This window comes from Thunnus maccoyii, chromosome 3 (genome assembly GCF_910596095.1).
Source record: "Thunnus maccoyii chromosome 3, fThuMac1.1, whole genome shotgun sequence".
NCBI classification, from domain to species: Eukaryota; Metazoa; Chordata; class Actinopteri; order Scombriformes; family Scombridae; genus Thunnus; species Thunnus maccoyii.
In genome coordinates, this window is record NC_056535.1 from 36,879,948 (window position 1) to 36,895,102 (window position 15,155).

At 40.2% G+C, this 15,155-nt stretch overlaps 1 protein-coding gene across 3 annotated transcripts in view; it reads right to left on the minus strand.

Annotated features, from left to right (window-relative positions):
• The window catches only part of LOC121893697 (E3 ubiquitin-protein ligase RNF123), a 159,015-nt gene that overhangs the window by 119,440 nt on the left and 24,420 nt on the right, over window positions 1-15,155 (minus strand). For all 3 annotated transcript variants that reach the window (XM_042405646.1, XM_042405648.1, XM_042405647.1), the window contains exons 21-24: window positions 13,708-13,809; window positions 7,645-7,745; window positions 4,587-4,779; window positions 3,462-3,607 (exon numbers count right to left, since the gene is read on the minus strand). In XM_042405646.1, coding sequence (XP_042261580.1) covers window positions 3,462-3,607; window positions 4,587-4,779; window positions 7,645-7,745; window positions 13,708-13,809 — 542 coding nt within the window. The remainder of the gene's footprint in view (window positions 1-3,461; window positions 3,608-4,586; window positions 4,780-7,644; window positions 7,746-13,707; window positions 13,810-15,155) is intronic.

The window sequence follows — 15,155 nt, forward strand, 5'->3', positions numbered from 1 at the left end:
GAACATGAACGCTGATTAAATTACTGAGACCTTCCAGCAGCAAATCTCTTTAATGCAAAGCTAAAATTATTAATTAATTAATTGATCTATTAGTCAACGGAAAGAAAATTAATTGCCAAAAAAACGATTTTTTAATTAAACCCACAACATGTAATTTCAGCCGCTAGGCGTCTCAATCAAAACAATAACAACAGACGGAGTGTGATGACGGTGTGAAGCAGCAAGGGATCATGGGAGTTGTTGTCTTCGTTGTTAAATAACCAGCTTCACCGGGATAGGATTACTCCAGTGTTCATCGCTCCTCCTCTCCAGAACAAACGGACCCGGAGATTACAGGTAAAAACACTAATTAAAGCTGTTTCACCTAAAAAAATCAATGTATCTCTGATGATGTTTGGTGACCACCGGACTTCCTGGAGGGGCTGTTAGCTGAGCTGCTGCTAACGTTTGTCCAGTTTATTTCTCTGATAACTTAAGATCCAGACGTCCAATGACTAAAATCCTTCTTCCTGCTAAAAGATATAGTTAAAAACCACCTAAATTTATCATGAAAATGTGTCTTAAAACTGAATAAAAGTCCATTTATAACAGTTTGTGTGGAACAACCACAACGCCGATGTATTATCTTGTATGTGTGTAAGTTACTCTTTGGTAGACGCCATTGTAGCAGACAAACACAGCGCCGCCGTATGCATCTGGTGCGTGTTTACTCTTTGGTAGAGGAGGTATGACGCCATCGACAGGCGACCAAATGAAACGGTCCGTTACTTTGATTAAATTACAGATTTCTCTGGGTTTGAAAATACAAACTCAACAACATATATAACATAGGTCTAGTTGTTTTTAGACATTTTAATGTGGAATAATTACATATTATAGCTTTAACTAGTTCTGATATGAGAGGAAACTGAACATCCTGCTGACGGCTGGTTGAGCAAATTGAACATTTTACACCAATTTTCAAATAATTTTCACCGAGATTATAATCACATAAAACATCTCAGAGGCTTCGTGTTTTCTGTATCAGGATGTTTAGTGAGCAGCAGTTTATTAGAGAATAATTATATTCCAGTCAGCAGCAGGTGACACGATGACTCCACAATCACACAGGATGTTTAGTCTCAGGTCCATGTGAAGGTCATAAAATATACAACATTAACCTTTGATGTTTGTATCCTGACATAAACTCTTCTGTTCTGCCTTTAAATAAAGATTTATGTCGAGCTCCATGATTCAAACTCTAAACACATTATTATTATTATTCAGTTAAAAACACTTTGAGGTTATAAATGAGATGATTTGGAGACAATTTAGTTCATATTTTGAGGTGAGAAAATACAGAATAATCTCGTGTACAAATTAAACCATTTGACTGATGAAAAGTCTTCGTTAAGGAACATAAATGTTCTTTCTGAGCCGTTATTTTATCTGTGACTCCTCTAACTGTAATTATTATAACAGATTTACACGTATTTGAATATAACAGATAAATGAGGTCTTTTATCTGGAGGGAACAGAGCGTTTCCAGGAAATCACACTGACTGACTCACTCATTTCTTTCACCAGAGAAGCTTCCTGGTTTCATCTGAGCAAAGTCTTTTCATTTCTGTTCTGATGTCTTTTAAATGTTCTCACACTGAACTGCTTTTTAAAAGCTAGTGAGTTTAAGTTCTTTGTAATGTGGGTTTAGAAAAGTGTTCTATAAATAAACATTATTATATTAGTCAGTCACTGCGTTTACATGCAGTTTAGTAACCAGGTTACAGTCGGCTTTCTCCACCAGATAGATGTAAACATGTAACCAGGTTTGCTGGTTAGCAGCTGGATGAGAGCGTATTTTAAATAATTACATCTAAAGTGAAACTAAACCAACAGGAAGTAGCCTGTAAAAGTCTGAATATAGAAGTTTCCATCGCTGAACGTTTGACTGAAATTCAGACACATCTAATAGATAGTATATAATAAATAACCAGGACAGCGGTCGGAGAGAAATCACTGATCTGCTACACAGATTTACAGTCAGCAGGTTACTACAGTTCAGGTAAACGTGTTCCCTGATTACTCAGGTAACCTGGTTTCTCTGAGTAATCTGGTTACACAAGTACATGTAAACACACAACATGTGTCGTCTTTATATCACAAACACTTGTGGTTTGTTTTTTCTGGTTATATGTTCACCTCCACGCTGCTGTTTGGCCACAATGTTTATTTTATTTAACCTTTATTTAACCAGGAAAAGAATATTAAAATGTCATCAATATTCATCACAACTCATCAACATCAGGGATCAAACGGGGGCGATATGAGTCAGTCAGAACATCTGCAGCCAGATGTGCCGTCATTTAGCATGACTTTAAATGCTTCCAGTGAGACCAGTTCATGATGATTCAGGTCATTTTACAGCTGATGTCAGAGAGAGAGATCAGAGTACTTACACAGCCTTTTTACCAGTTCAGTGCTTTACGACAGATGGTAGAATAAGTCCTGACAATAACTTCCCTTACTTTGCTGAAGGATGTAGCTGTGTAGGTGTGTAGGTGTGATGGAAGCAGACCAGTAACGGCCTTATAATAAATAAGAATAAATGGTTCAGTCTGCAGGTGAACAAGGCAGATCATCCGACCCGACATACAGAGAGCAGTGATGAATTAGAGCTTTAACCTCAGTGCTCCATAGTAGACAGGTTTAAAACATCACCATGGTCACCATCACCATACGACATGTTCCTAAAATAAAAACCCAATTTCAGCTTCAGTTTTTTCACCAACTGCAGAATCATCAATTTACGGATTCCTGAATATCTGTATTGAGATACAGACTCAGAGTTTAGTTTTGACAGCATTTAAAACAAGGAGTCTGGTTTAGTGCAGGCGCAGTTGTGTATATCACACCATCATCAGCATAAATGTGGATATTTACATATGAAACATTCTGATCGAGACTGTTGATATTTATAATGAAGAGTAGTGGTCCCAGGACGGATCCCTGGGGAACACCCTTAGATACCTTCTGTCTGATAGATCAAACCATCAGACAGTTTGTTCTGATTCTTCTACACTGATTAGTCGTTGCTTCAATAAGTCAAAAGTCTTAAATGAGGCAACAAGAAGAGCTGCTGCATTTAATAGTCTTAAAATTTCAAGGGATTGTTTAGATTGAACCTTCTGTGAGGAAATGATCAGCTTTGACTTTTCTAATTGCAACTGTGCTTGCAGAGCCCAGTCGCCTGCCAGTCAGCCAGTATGAATCAGGACTGGTTCTACTGGCTTTTGCCACCGATTAAGCGTTTAACACTGAAGAAAGATCTACCTCCAGAGTGGAGACTTTTTTTTTACACCTGCAGGAATTCCTCAAAAGATTTGTTTCCATGGAAACAGTCTTAAACATCCACCTGAAGACCAACATTTCCTCCTCTGATCTCTTTGAGAGCCGATATGTTAAAGAGTTCGTTCCTAACGCACCTTTCCCAGCTGCTGATGAACACTCAGGTTGTACATCATCACAATCCCATCGACGATCTCCAGCAGGGACTTATCAGCGATGGGCTGATCCGGCTCTTCCAGCGGTCGCCCAAGCAACAGGCCGTCGTTGCCATGGCTTCCCTCGACTTGAGGAGGAAGAGAAGAGAAACAAAGAGGAGAGAGAAAGTTGAGATCACAGGTGTGGCCACGCTGAGGGCGGGATTACTGGCATCACACTGTGTTTTCCACACTGGCTGAATAAGACAGCAGCACTTCCAATAATAATAATAATAACAGATCAATATGTGACCTGAACCACATGCCAGGCTGATTACTCTGCACAGCACAAAACCTCTAAATGAAAGCTTCGCCAGCAGAGAAGGACTTCATTGTGAAGCAGATGTGGAGTCCTCAGACCCCTGAGCCAGAGCTGAAGATTATCATTGGAGAGCCATTAATTAGCGCAGTGGAAACGCAGCCATAAAATGTTCTGTTTTTCTTTTTTTATTTTAATTCATTCAAGAATGAAATTGATTTGAAACACTGTTTTCTCATTACTCACACATCTGAGATTAGAGACGTAATTCATTGATTGAGGAGAAGCTGAGAATCATCTTCAGTATGACAGTAATCAGTGACAGTTGTCTGAACATCATGTTACTGCAAAACAGCTGATTCACATGACTTTAATGGAGACTGTTTGACTAAACGTGAACAAATCTGGTGTGAAAAGAGAACAAACAGCAGCTGATGTTACTTTACTTCTTTTTTGATTTTGACCTTTTTTTTTAAAACTCTGGTGATTAAACGCACAATATGTAATCTCAGCTGAGTGTGATGACAGTGTGAAGTAGCAAGGGATCATGGGAGTTGTTGTCTTTGTTGTTAAATGACCAGCTTTACCGGGATAGGATTACTCCAGTGTTAATCACTCCTCCTCTCTAGAACAAACAGACCCGGAGATCACAGGTAAAAACACTGAATAAAGCTGACGATGTTTGTCGACCACAGTAAAATATATAACATAGTTGTTTTTAGCCATTTTAATGTGGAATAATTACATATTATAGTTTTAAGCAGCTTTATGGAAGCACAATAATAAACTGCTGCTGTTTAGTTACTCACTGTCCTCCTCAGTCCTCTGCTCCACAGCCAGGGTGCGGACTTTCACTTTCTCGGGCTGAGTGAGGGGTCGTCTGGGGGTCATGAGACTGACGGCCGCCGTGCTGAGGAACCGGTTGGCTCGACCCAGAGTGGGAGAACTCAACCAGCTGGGCCTCGCCAGAGCTCCGCCCATCGCCGCTGCACCGAACGGCCTCTGATGTTCAAAAACAAGCGCACACAACGTTAACGTGATCCATCGAGAGCTGTTTCCCTCCGTTATAATCCTGCAGAGGAAGTTAAACCAAGTACAACACATCTACAAAACAAGACAGCGGCCAGCGACGTGATGACGTGTCAGTAAATGATGTAAACATCTGCCGATCCATGATGGAAACATTACTGACACCAGATCAGCTGCTCTGACAACGCTGCTCAAACACTGTTTGCTGTATTGTGTGTATATATATATATATATATAAATATATGTATATATATATAGTATTTATAAACAAATCTTTATTTCCTGACATATTTGGATATGTATTCTATATATAGATTCTTCTGATACTGAAGACCAACAACCCATCTGGTCCAATAAGATGACAGTACAGTATGATATATCTACCGTATTTTCTCTAATAGAGGCCTCACCTGCAGGGGGCACCAGAGGGCTGAACTACGGAGCCAGATCAGTGGGTTAGTGAGGTGTGTTGATCCTGCAGGGTTTTCAATGTCATGAAGGTGTTATCACCATGGTAACTCTCTGTTAACCTGCTACATCACCATGGTAACTCTCTGATAACCTGCTACATCACCATGGTAACACTCTGTTAACCTGCTACATCACCATGGTAACTTTCTGTTAACCTGCTACATCACCATGGTAACTTTCTGTTAACCTGCTACATCACCATGGTAACTCTCTGTTAACCTGCTACATCACCATGGTAACTCTCTGTTAACCTGCTACGTCACCATGGTAACTCTCTGTTAACCTGCTACGTCACCATGGTAACACTCTGTTAACCTGCTACATCACCATGGTAACTTTCTGTTAACCTGCTACATCACCATGGTAACTCTCTGTTAACCTGCTACATCACCATGGTAACTCTCTGTTAACCTGCTACGTCACCATGGTAACTCTCTGTTAACCTGCTACGTCACCATGGTAACTCTCTGTTAACCTGCTACGTCACCATGGTAACTCTCTGTTAACCTGCTACATCACCATGGTAACTCTCTGATAACCTGCTACATCACCATGGTAACACTCTGTTAACCTGCTACATCACCATGGTAACTTTCTGTTAACCTGCTACATCACCATGGTAACTCTCTGTTAACCTGCTACGTCACCATGGTAACTCTCTGTTAACCTGCTACGTCACCATGGTAACTCTCTGTTAACCTGCTACGTCACCATGGTAACTCTCTGTTAACCTGCTACGTCACCATGGTAACTCTCTGTTAACCTGCTACGTCACCATGGTAACACTCTGTTAACCTGCTACGTCACCATGGTAACTTTCTGTTAACCTGCTACATCACCATGGTAACTCTCTGTTAACCTGCTACATCACCATGGTAACTCTCTGTTAACCTGCTACGTCACCATGGTAACTCTCTGTTAACCTGCTACGTCACCATGGTAACTCTCTGTTAACCTGCTACGTCACCATGGTAACTCTCTGTTAACCTGCTACATCACCATGGTAACACTCTGTTAACCTGCTACATCACCATGGTAACTGATGCTGCAAACCTAACCCGGTCCGCAGCAGGTTATGTTCCGGAGTTTCGGCTTAAATCGGCGATAAAAAGCGGCGTCCTTTCACTGACCACCTGATTTGCTGCCAAGTGCGTTTAATACTGCAGCTATTAGAGCACCGATTAGAATATTGATTAGTCTTTAATCAGACTTACCATTGATTTGATGTCATGTTGTAAATTTGCGATGGTGCGAGAGGTTAGAGTTACTGTTGTTACGATATATCAAACTGTACATCAAACAATAAAAAAAAACTAATAAACTAATGAAGAAATACTTTGAACAAAAATAAATAAATAAAATTGATTAGTCTATTGGTATTTATCACAGATAATATTAAATCTATAACATTAATTTCACTTTGATTCAGCCAGAACCTGAAGTGGTTTCCACTGATGGTTCATTATGGGAGTCAGACAGTTTAATGTTTAAACTGCTGCATCAAGTTTAAAGTTTAAGAGCTCTGGATGTGGGAGGCACTGAGAGAGCATTCAGTGCTAAAATATTTATAGAAACTATTTACTAATTAATAAATTAACGAATTAGTGTTTTAATCAACAAATTTACATGATCAGCAATCTGCCAGCATTCATCTCTCATCTTATTTGCAGCGACAGCGTTGCTTCATGCTGTGATAATGTATTTCTATTCATCATATCTCTCCGTTATAACGACCTGTTCCTCCTGACTGAAGCAGGCGGCACGCCATCGCTCCATTCTGTGCAGAAAAAGAGTCAAATGACGCCAAACGCCCCTTTCATGAGGACACACACAGAGCCTGAAGCAGAAAGTCTGAGTTAACAAAGAAAGTTCATAACCACCGTCATGATGCCGCTCATCTCTGACTGAGAGTTCAGGGTTTGTTGATCCAGCTCACACAGAGAAAGCCTGGATATGTTGAACTGGCTTCATAGTAAAACCCTCTGGTCTTTACTGGAAGCAGGCTTATATCAGAGAGAGGCTTTTATTCCTAATTCCATTGTTTGATGAGTATATTTGCTCATATTTAATACGAAGCCTCCCTGTTCTCTGCTTCTGTTGTTAAATGTTTGCATTATGCTATTAATAACATTAAAAGCCTTCATTTCCCGACTTTTATTGTGAAACATTTCAATATAACTAACGTGTGAAGTCTGGCGGCCAGCGTCAGTTAAAAACTAAACAAATCTGAGGCAACGTTACGCTGGATATAAACATTAACAGCACAGTCAAATATCAAATATCTCGGAATAATAACTTACTATATATATATATATATATATATATATATATATATATATATATATATATATATATATATATACAAACCTGTGCTGCTCCGCTCTCCTCGTCCTCGTCTAAGTCGTCCATGGAGGTGGTCTGGATCTCTGCAGGGTCGATGATGATGTTGGCTTTACTGGCCAGGTCATCTGGTAGGAAATAATAAACATATTGTTCATATCACAGCAGCATGTTGTTGTTTACCTGCACAGAGATGATCTGAACCACGACGTCATCGCGTCTCCACGGAAACACATCAGCTTCCGGTTTATACCAGACGCGTTACAGACGCAGCTGCAAAGACTCGCTCTACCAACACCTCCACCTCCTTCACCTCCAACAAGCTTCTACACTTATTCTGCTGAAATAAAGTCTGTTTATCTCTCCGCCAGTAAACAAACACTTTATTCTCCACACACAGCAAACGTCTCAGCGAGTCCAATTCCAGATCAATAAACCTGCTTTAATGCTCCGGCCAAAGTTTGATCTTCCAATCAGTGAAAACACATTGGATAAGACATGATGTGAGTGTGTGGAGGTCAGCGTGATGCTGCTGCTGCTGCTGATCAGCTGAAAACTAGTTTTCTGTGGAACTTTAACTTCTGATTCTGTTTTTTATGAGATTCGACCTCAAACCCAAACTTACCTGTACTGTTGTTTAGTTCCCATCTCATCTCAAATAAACACCAACACTCCAAGACTCCTCAATGATCATTCTTTGCTTAATTTATCACATTTATCTCTTTAAAAAGGATCATTCTGCTGAATTTCTGGATCCAAACCAACGATGAACTGATCTGCTGACCGGTACTGTGTTTGTATCAAAGCTGATATATCTGATTAAAAACACATCAGTGAGTCACAGCGCTCTACTACAGAAGTACAGAAAGCTTCACTGAATGTGTTTTGTTTCAGTTTTTGTTCCAGCGGAGCAGCAGAGAGTCAGAGACAAAGATCTATAAACACATTTATACACAACAAGAACCTTCATCCTGAAACTAAATGGAAACCAGAGCAGAGACTTCAGACACTGACCATAGAAGCTGCTCTGCATCTCTGACACATAAAGCTCTGAGCTTAGTAATATTCTTTAATAAATTATAAAACAGTGTTGTGTGAAAGACGCTGCTGAATTTATGAGGTTGGACATTATTAAAATCAAACAGCAGCCAGAAAAGATGCAGCGAAATTTAGTCTGAAAGAGGATAAAGTGAAAGTTGTGGATGTATGAATTCATCTACATATTCTTTATGTTCTCTTTATGTTTATTCTGACTGTTGACGTCTTGTGTAGTTTGTTAATATATTTGAATAAATAAATAAACACAAACACGCCTGAGATCCAACAAACAAACAAACAAACAAATCAAATTCTTCCAGTGAAAGCTGCTCGGGTTCATTTCCTTCTTTATGCAGATGCAGAAGCCGTTCAATCAAACTGATCAGGGAGCTAATCAATAAACCAGGTCAAGCTTAGTTAGCGACAGATGACAACATGGCGGAGCAGCTGGTGAGTGATGAACGGCGGCGTGATTTACTGAGCTGAACGACGGGGTGTTAATCAACGCCTGATGACACGCAGGAAGAGACGGGAAGGCTGGACGGACATACTGATGAGAGGGAAGCAAATAAATACACATGGATCTATGCGGGGGGGGGGGGGGGGGGGGGGGGGGGCAGAGGGAGAGGGGGGGGGGGGGGGGGGGGGGGGGGGGGCAGGTTTCAACGGTTTCAACACTAATCATTATAATCTCTGTAATAAATTCCTCATGTAAGAATCACCTGAGCTGAAGACAATAAAACCAGCGATGAAATACAGGAAAACCCCTCAGCTGGTCTCAACTGGTCTCAGCTGGTCTCAGCTGGTCTCAACTGGTCTCAACTGGTCTCAGCTGGTCTCAACTGGTCTCAACTGGTCTTGGCTGGGCTCGGCTGGTCTCAGCTGGTCTCAACTGATCTCAACTGATCTCAACTGGTCTGGTCCCTGGGCTGTGGCCCCTCCTTGGGCTCTGTGTGTTTGGCTCCACCCCCCATGGCCATATTAATCTAATTTAATTAATATAAACTCAAAATGATATAAATTGATATAAATTAATATAAATATCTAATTATTTAACCCATTTTACTGCCTCTGCTGCTGCCACAGTGATACTATCAAACAAGACTATTATCATTATTACTATATATTGTTGTATTGTTATTAATATCATTATTATTATTATTATTATTATTATAATTATTAGCTCTCTATCACCCATAATCAATCCATATTGCTTAGTTGCTCTCTAAGTTTATTATCTTCTTCATTGTAATATGATGTTGTCACTGCTGTTGTTTGTCATTATTTTTGTTTGTCTATTTGCTTGATTTGTGTCTTTTATTTATTTATTTATTTTTTCCTTTCCACTATGTCTCGTTAACAGTATCACCAATTAAAAATAAATAAATAAATAAATAAAAACCAGCTATGAAACACTGAATGAGACGTTTATTGGAGATTCTTCTCACGTCACAGTCTGCAGCAGGAAGCTCTGAGAGCTCTGTGTTTGTTACTGGGATATTCTCTGAGAGCTCTGTGTTTGTTACTGAGATATTCTCTGAGAGCTCTGTTTGTTACTGGGATATTCTCTGAAAGCTCTGTGTTTGTTACTGGGATATTCTCTGAGAGCTCTGTGTTTGTTACTGAGATATTCTCTGAGAGCTCTGTGTTTGTTACTGAGATATTTTCTGAGAGCTCTGTTTGTTACTGGGATATTCTCTGAAAGCTCTGTGTTTGTTACTGGGATATTCTCTGAGAGCTCTGTGTTTGTTACTGAGATATTTTCTGAGAGCTCTGTGTTTGTTACTGGGATATTCTCTGAGAGCTCTGTGTTTGTTACTGAGATATTCTCTGAAAGCTCTGTGTTTGTTACTGAGATATTCTCTGAGAGCTCTGTGTTTGTTACTGAGATATTCTCTGAAAGCTCTGTGTTTGTTACTGAGATACTCTCTGAGAGCTCTGTGTTTGTTACTGAGATACTCTCTGAGAGCTCTGTGTTTGTTACTGAGATATTCTCTGAGAGCTCTGTGTTTGTTACTGAGATATTCTCTGAAAGCTCTGTGTTTGTTACTGGGATATTTTCTGAGAGCTCTGTTTGTTACTGGGATATTTTCTGAGAGCTCTGTTTGTTACTGAGATATTTTCTGAGAGCTCTGTGTTTGTTACTGGGATATTCTCTGAAAGCTCTGTGTTTGTTACTGAGATATTCTCTGAGAGCTCTGTGTTTGTTACTGAGATATTCTCTGAAAGCTCTGTGTTTGTTACTGAGATACTCTCTGAGAGCTCTGTGTTTGTTACTGAGATACTCTCTGAGAGCTCTGTGTTTGTTACTGAGATATTTTCTGAGAGCTCTGTGTTTGTTACTGAGATATTCTCTGAAAGCTCTGTGTTTGTTACTGGGATATTCTCTGAGAGCTCTGTTTGTTACTGGGATATTCTCTGAAAGCTCTGTGTTTGTTACTGGGATATTCTCTGAGAGCTCTGTGTTTGTTACTGAGATACTCTCTGAGAGCTCTGTGTTTGTTACTGAGATATTTTCTGAGAGCTCTGTGTTTGTTACTGAGATATTCTCTGAAAGCTCTGTGTTTGTTACTGGGATATTCTCTGAGAGCTCTGTGTTTGTTACTGGGATATTCTCTGAGAGCTCTGTGTTTGTTACTGGGATATTCTCTGAAAGCTCTGTTTGTTACTGGGATATTCTCTGAGAGCTCTGTGTTTGTTACTGGGATATTCTCTGAGAGCTCTGTGTTTGTTACTGGGATATTCTCTGAGAGCTCTGTGTTTGTTACTGGGATATTCTCTGAGAGCTCTGTGTTTGTTACTGAGATATTCTCTGAAAGCTCTGTGTTTGTTACTGAGATACTCTCTGAGAGCTCTGTGTTTGTTACTGAGATACTCTCTGAGAGCTCTGTGTTTGTTACTGAGATATTTTCTGAGAGCTCTGTGTTTGTTACTGAGATATTCTCTGAAAGCTCTGTGTTTGTTACTGGGATATTCTCTGAGAGCTCTGTTTGTTACTGGGATATTCTCTGAAAGCTCTGTGTTTGTTACTGGGATATTCTCTGAGAGCTCTGTGTTTGTTACTGAGATACTCTCTGAGAGCTCTGTGTTTGTTACTGAGATATTTTCTGAGAGCTCTGTGTTTGTTACTGAGATATTCTCTGAAAGCTCTGTGTTTGTTACTGGGATATTCTCTGAGAGCTCTGTTTGTTACTGGGATATTCTCTGAAAGCTCTGTTTGTTACTGGGATATTCTCTGAGAGCTCTGTGTTTGTTACTGGGATATTCTCTGAGAGCTCTGTGTTTGTTACTGGGATATTCTCTGAAAGCTCTGTTTGTTACTGGGATATTCTCTGAGAGCTCTGTGTTTGTTACTGAGATATTCTCTGAAAGCTCTGTGTTTGTTACTGGGATATTCTCTGAAAGCTCTGTTTGTTACTGGGATATTCTCTGAGAGCTCTGTGTTTGTTACTGGGATATTCTCTGAAAGCTCTGTTTGTTACTGGGATATTCTCTGAGAGCTCTGTGTTTGTTACTGGGATATTCTCTGAGAGCTCTGTGTTTGTTACTGGGATATTCTCGGAGAGCTCTGTGTTTGTTACTGGGATATTCTCAGAGAGCTCTGTGTTTGTTACTGAGATATTCTCTGAAAGCTCTGTTTGTTACTGGGATATTCTCTGAGAGCTCTGTGTTTGTTACTGGGATATTCTCTGAGAGCTCTGTGTTTGTTACTGGGATATTCTCTGAGAGCTCTGTGTTTGTTACTGGGATATTCTCTGAGAGCTCTGTGTTTGTTACTGGGATATTTTCTGAGAGCTCTGTGTTTGTTACTGAGATATTCTCTGAGAGCTCTGTGTTTGTTACTGGGATATTCTCTGAAAGCTCTGTTTGTTACTGGGATATTCTCTGAGAGCTCTGTGTTTGTTACTGGGATATTCTCTGAGAGCTCTGTGTTTGTTACTGGGATATTCTCTGAGAGCTCTGTGTGTGTTACTGGGATATTCTCTGAAAGCTCTGTGTTTGTTACTGAGATATTCTCTGAGAGCTCTGTTTGTTACTGGGATATTCTCTGAGAGCTCTGTGTTTGTTACTGGGATATTCTCTGAGAGCTCTGTGTTTGTTACTGGGATATTCTCTGAGAGCTCTGTGTTTGTTACTGAGATATTCTCTGAGAGCTCTGTGTTTGTTACTGAGATACTCTCTGAGAGCTCTGTGTTTGTTACTGAGATACTCTCTGAGAGCTCTGTGTTTGTTACTGAGATATTCTCTGAGAGCTGAGGTGCATCTCAAAATCAAAATAAATGACCAGCTGCAGCAGGTGATTGATTCCCGCCGTGCCTCTCGCTCTTCGGCACTGAATGAACAGCATATTGCTCGTACGCCGAGTCTGTTCGGGGAATATCAATCCACATTACACAGCTGCCTCCCACATCTGCTGACAATCACAATCACACAGCCAGCTTCACTTCCTCACTCTGACAGCAGCAGGTCGGTCTGCAAACAGCTGCTGCTGCTCCAAAACATTATTTATATATTTACAGGACTGAAACCATGAAATAAAACTTGTTTTTTATACAACAAGTGCTGCTAAGTCTTATTTTGAAAGGCTAATTGCAGACTTCCTGTTGGATTTAGGTCAGGGGTGTCAGTGTATGATTAGTAGGTCTTGATGAGATGAATAATTGAGTTTTGGTTTGATCTCTCTACAACATTCCTACAGGCCGTGGCGGCCATTTTAGTTGCATAAGTGGCACTAGAGAGCACATTTTGGCACTTTAGGGGTTAATTTTTACATTTTATCAAATTTATCACCTGATGTGCGTGCCAAATTTGCTGAGATTTGAGCATGTTTAGGGGGTGAAATTAAGGGTTTAAGTGGTGTAATAATAAAGAAAGAAACAAACAAACAAATGAAAAACAATAGGGTCTTCTGCCTTTGGGCTCGGTCCTTAATTAATCGATTCTGTACTCGATGCTGATATCCAGTCACATCTGGTTCAATAACAGCATTTAAAGTCTCCTCCATGTTTCTGATCAGGTAACAGACACCTGGAGTCCAAAGACAAAACAAACCTTTGAGAGTCTTCTTCAGGTGTGAGAGGAGTCCGCCCAGCCGCTGCAGGTCAAAGTAATCCACCTTCCCGTTATAGAAGAGCTGCGGAGGGACGTAGGCGTCTGCAGAGAGAAGATACAGGACAAGAGGAAGAGTTAGGACGCACGGGTCGTAAAGACAAGACAGAGGGAGCTCTGTGATTGGCTGACGGCACTGCCAGAGAGAGACGTTCTCACTCCAGCGTCACCGTAAAGAGACGACAGCTACTCATGACACGCAGCATCTCAGCCCTCGAATATGAAGACGTCAGTGATCAATATGTAGAAATTATTAAGTAACAGTTTAAAAGAAAAACGTCTGATAACTTGAAAAGTCTTTATCATCTGATTACAGATCTACAGGAGCAGCAACGGTTCCCAATCTAGGGGTCGGGACCCTAACAAGGGTCGCTGGATTAATCTAAAGGGTCGGGAGATGACAACAGAAAAAAAAACAACATATTTCTGACATTAAAAATAAGAGTTGTTGTTTTCAAGCTTTTCTCTAATTTTTGCTTTATTTATTGTGATTTACTGTATTTTATCTCCTCAAGTTTCTACAAGTTATTAGAATAAAACAGTATTAGTCGTCTTTCATTACGATGAGTCTCAGGTAGATTTTACTTTATTTCAACATAAACACAGTTAGCAGAGTGTTTATGCAGCTGATGTGACTGTTACCAGATGTTCTCATCACACATCTGTCCCACATATACGAGCCAGTGCTGCTCGACTGGGTTCGCTGTTATCACACATTTATTTCAGAGATGCTGCTGGAGCCTCTAATCAGACACGTGTCACATGACTCCATGGCTGCCATTCCTTTTATTCTCAGTGGACAATATTTTAAAGATAGTTTTAGCACAAAAATGCGTTTTGAGAATCTTTCTAGGAAGAAATGTGAATTTTATTTTCGTAATCTTGGTTCTGTGAATATATGATGTTTAGTTTGTTAATTATGTTGAAGATGTTTCCAGGCTTCCTATCGTTGCTATGGTGGTTGCTATGGTGGTTGCTATGGAGACGCTGCTATCATTGAAACCACGGTTGTCTCTGCGTTGTGTAGTTATCTGAGTTGTTATTTGTAGATTTTAGAGCCGCACGCAGGGATGAATTTGCAGCTCTGTGATTGGCTGACAGACGACCCGCCATGTTCAAGTTTTCTTTTACTGATATCTTTAATATTTCACACAAAAATACCAACGTGTCCTTGATAACTCAATACGACAGGTTAACGTTCATGTTTCAATAATTTCTCCTTCGATTCTGAGAAATAAAGTTTTTTTTGTCAGCTTTGGCGACGGCGGCTACAGGACAGCGTTGCATTGTGGGTGATTGTGAGGCGTTCGACTACTGCTCGTGTGCCATCAGTGGGCTTCACTCCATTTCAAACCTGGATTCAAACGCTGCTAAATCTGTTAACAGAAGGT